Source organism: Chrysochloris asiatica, unplaced genomic scaffold, assembly GCF_000296735.1.
Source record: "Chrysochloris asiatica unplaced genomic scaffold, ChrAsi1.0 scaffold00025, whole genome shotgun sequence".
Classification (NCBI taxonomy): Eukaryota; Metazoa; Chordata; class Mammalia; order Afrosoricida; family Chrysochloridae; genus Chrysochloris; species Chrysochloris asiatica.
In genome coordinates, this window is record NW_006408543.1 from 21,658,162 (window position 1) to 21,660,433 (window position 2,272).

General features: G+C 35.4%; 1 protein-coding gene across 1 annotated transcript in view; it reads right to left on the reverse strand.

Annotated features, from left to right (window-relative positions):
* SPATA7 (spermatogenesis associated 7) overlaps positions 1-2,272 on the reverse strand; it is a 61,274-nt gene that overhangs the window by 35,252 nt on the left and 23,750 nt on the right. The window contains exon 4 of the mRNA XM_006839637.1: positions 8-55. Coding sequence (XP_006839700.1) covers positions 8-55 — 48 coding nt within the window. The remainder of the gene's footprint in view (positions 1-7; positions 56-2,272) is intronic.

The following is a 2,272-nucleotide window of genomic DNA, read 5'->3' on the forward strand; positions in this document are numbered from 1 at the left end:
TACTTACATTTGATGCTGGTACACATGCTTAATGGAACTGAGCAGTCTATGGCAGCTGAAAAAGAAAAACAAGTTGCTTAATAAAACTCCTAATTTTTTTTTTTTTTTTTTTTTGTAATTGACAATAAGTATCAAAAGTGGAAATCAGAGTTCCAGATTTGCATTTCTTTGTTTTGGTTTGTATTACACTTTAACAAATGAAAAATGCATCTATAATACATTGGTTGAGATTAATAAGGCCTTAGATACACCAGAAGGGATATTAGTGAAATTGTAAACAGCAATAGAAATGATTCAGAGTGAAGAAGGACAACAAATAAACAGAGAGAGCAACAATGATCTCAAACAGCATGTACCCTAACGTATTTGTAACTGGAATCACAAGCGGATTTTGAAAACAAGAGAGTTAGGCAACCAGACTGTCAGGCTTCCTGTAATGCTCACAATTAGAAGGTGCTTTATTGGCACAAGGACAGATAAAAAACAATGCAATTGAAGAGTAAAGAACAAATTCGACTGATCATAAAATCAGCTGATTTGCAAAATGTGCCAAGGCAAGTCCAGAGGAAAAGGGCAGTAATCCAACAAATGGTAATAAAACATTTGGAAATTCACAAGCAAATGTATCATACAAAAACTAACTCAGAATGATTCACAATCTTAAATGCAAAAATTAACACTATAAAACTTCTAGAAGAAAATACATAAGAAATCTTTAAGTGTCCTAGTGACCTAGGATGAGGCAAAGATTTTTTTTGATCTTTCTGAATTTTATTCATTTTGTTGTTGTTGTTGAGAATATACACAGGAAAACATACCAATTCAAGTTTCTCTGTTTATCATCTGGTGACTCTGATGACGTTCTATGAGTTTTGCCACCATTCTCACTCTTTCTGAGTGGTTCCTCCCTCTTTAGCATAAACCCACTGCCCTTAGGGTTCCTTTCTAATCGTTTGAGTTGGTGATGTCAATTTGATCTGAAATAGTTCTTTAAAAGAATTAATGTTCAAAGCAGACTGTTTTTTTTTTTACTAGTTGACAATTGCTTGTTTTTAAGACTTCAGGGACTCTTTTTGGTTTAACATTTAAAGAGGATCTCAGGACAATAATTTCAGTAGTTCATCTACCCTGTATGGCTCCTGAAAGTAAGGAGTTCATGAGAATCTGAAATTATATCCCGAATTTTCCTCCTTTTGACCAGGATTCTGCTATGGAATCTCTGACCAAAATGTTTAATGATGACAGCCAGACAGCATCTAGTTCTATTTTATGGCAAGGAGGCAGTTGTTCATGGAGGCAACTAGTCACACATTCCATAGGCTCCTCCTTGTTTCCTTCTTCTGTTGCTGCAGCTCCACAGAGATCAATTATTGTATCTTGAATGGCCACTCGGCTAAGGTTTCTTATAATAAAAAAAAGCACAAAATACAAAAAAGTAGAAAAATTGTATTTTATTTCCTATGATTTTCAATGATAAAGAAATTGAAGAATTCTACCATCGTCTTCCGTTTGAAACTGATCAAGCATAGCATCAAAATGCATTGATAATTATTGATGATAGGAGTGTAAAATTTTGGAAACAAAGAGGAAAGAAGAAAATAAGGCCTTGGTGATAGAAATGATGCTGAAGATGGCATGGCAGATTGTTGTTAAGACCAATAGCTATTCATCGCAAATACCTTTTTTCAACAACACAAATGTGTATGGGTTGTGATACACAGATTTAATACACAAGAATCACACTGACTACATCTGTGGGAAGAGACAATAGAGAAACTCAGTATCATCCGGCAAAACAAGGCCACGGGTTGACTGGAACTGTCCATCAATTGCTCTTATGAAAGTTCAGGCTGAAACTGAAAAAAGTGAAAACAGTCCATGAGACCCAAAATATGACTCTGAGTACATCCCACCTGAGTTTAGGGAGCATATCAAGAACAGATGTGATGTATTAGACACTAATGACCAGGTGAGATCATCAAGAACATCATACATGAAGAAAGCAAAGGGTCATTCAAAAGACAGGAAAAAACTCCACCAAAATGATGTCAGAAGAGGCTCTGAAACTTGCTCTTGAACATAGAGAAGCTAAAGCAACTGGAAGAAATGAGGAAGTAAAAGAGCTGAGCAGAAAATTTCAAAGAACAGCTCAAGAAGATGAAGTATTACAATGAAATGTGCCAATACCTGGAGTTAGAAAACCAAAAAGGCAGGGCATGCAAAGCATTTCTCAAGCTGAAAGGACTGAAGAAAAAATTCAAGCTTTGAGTTG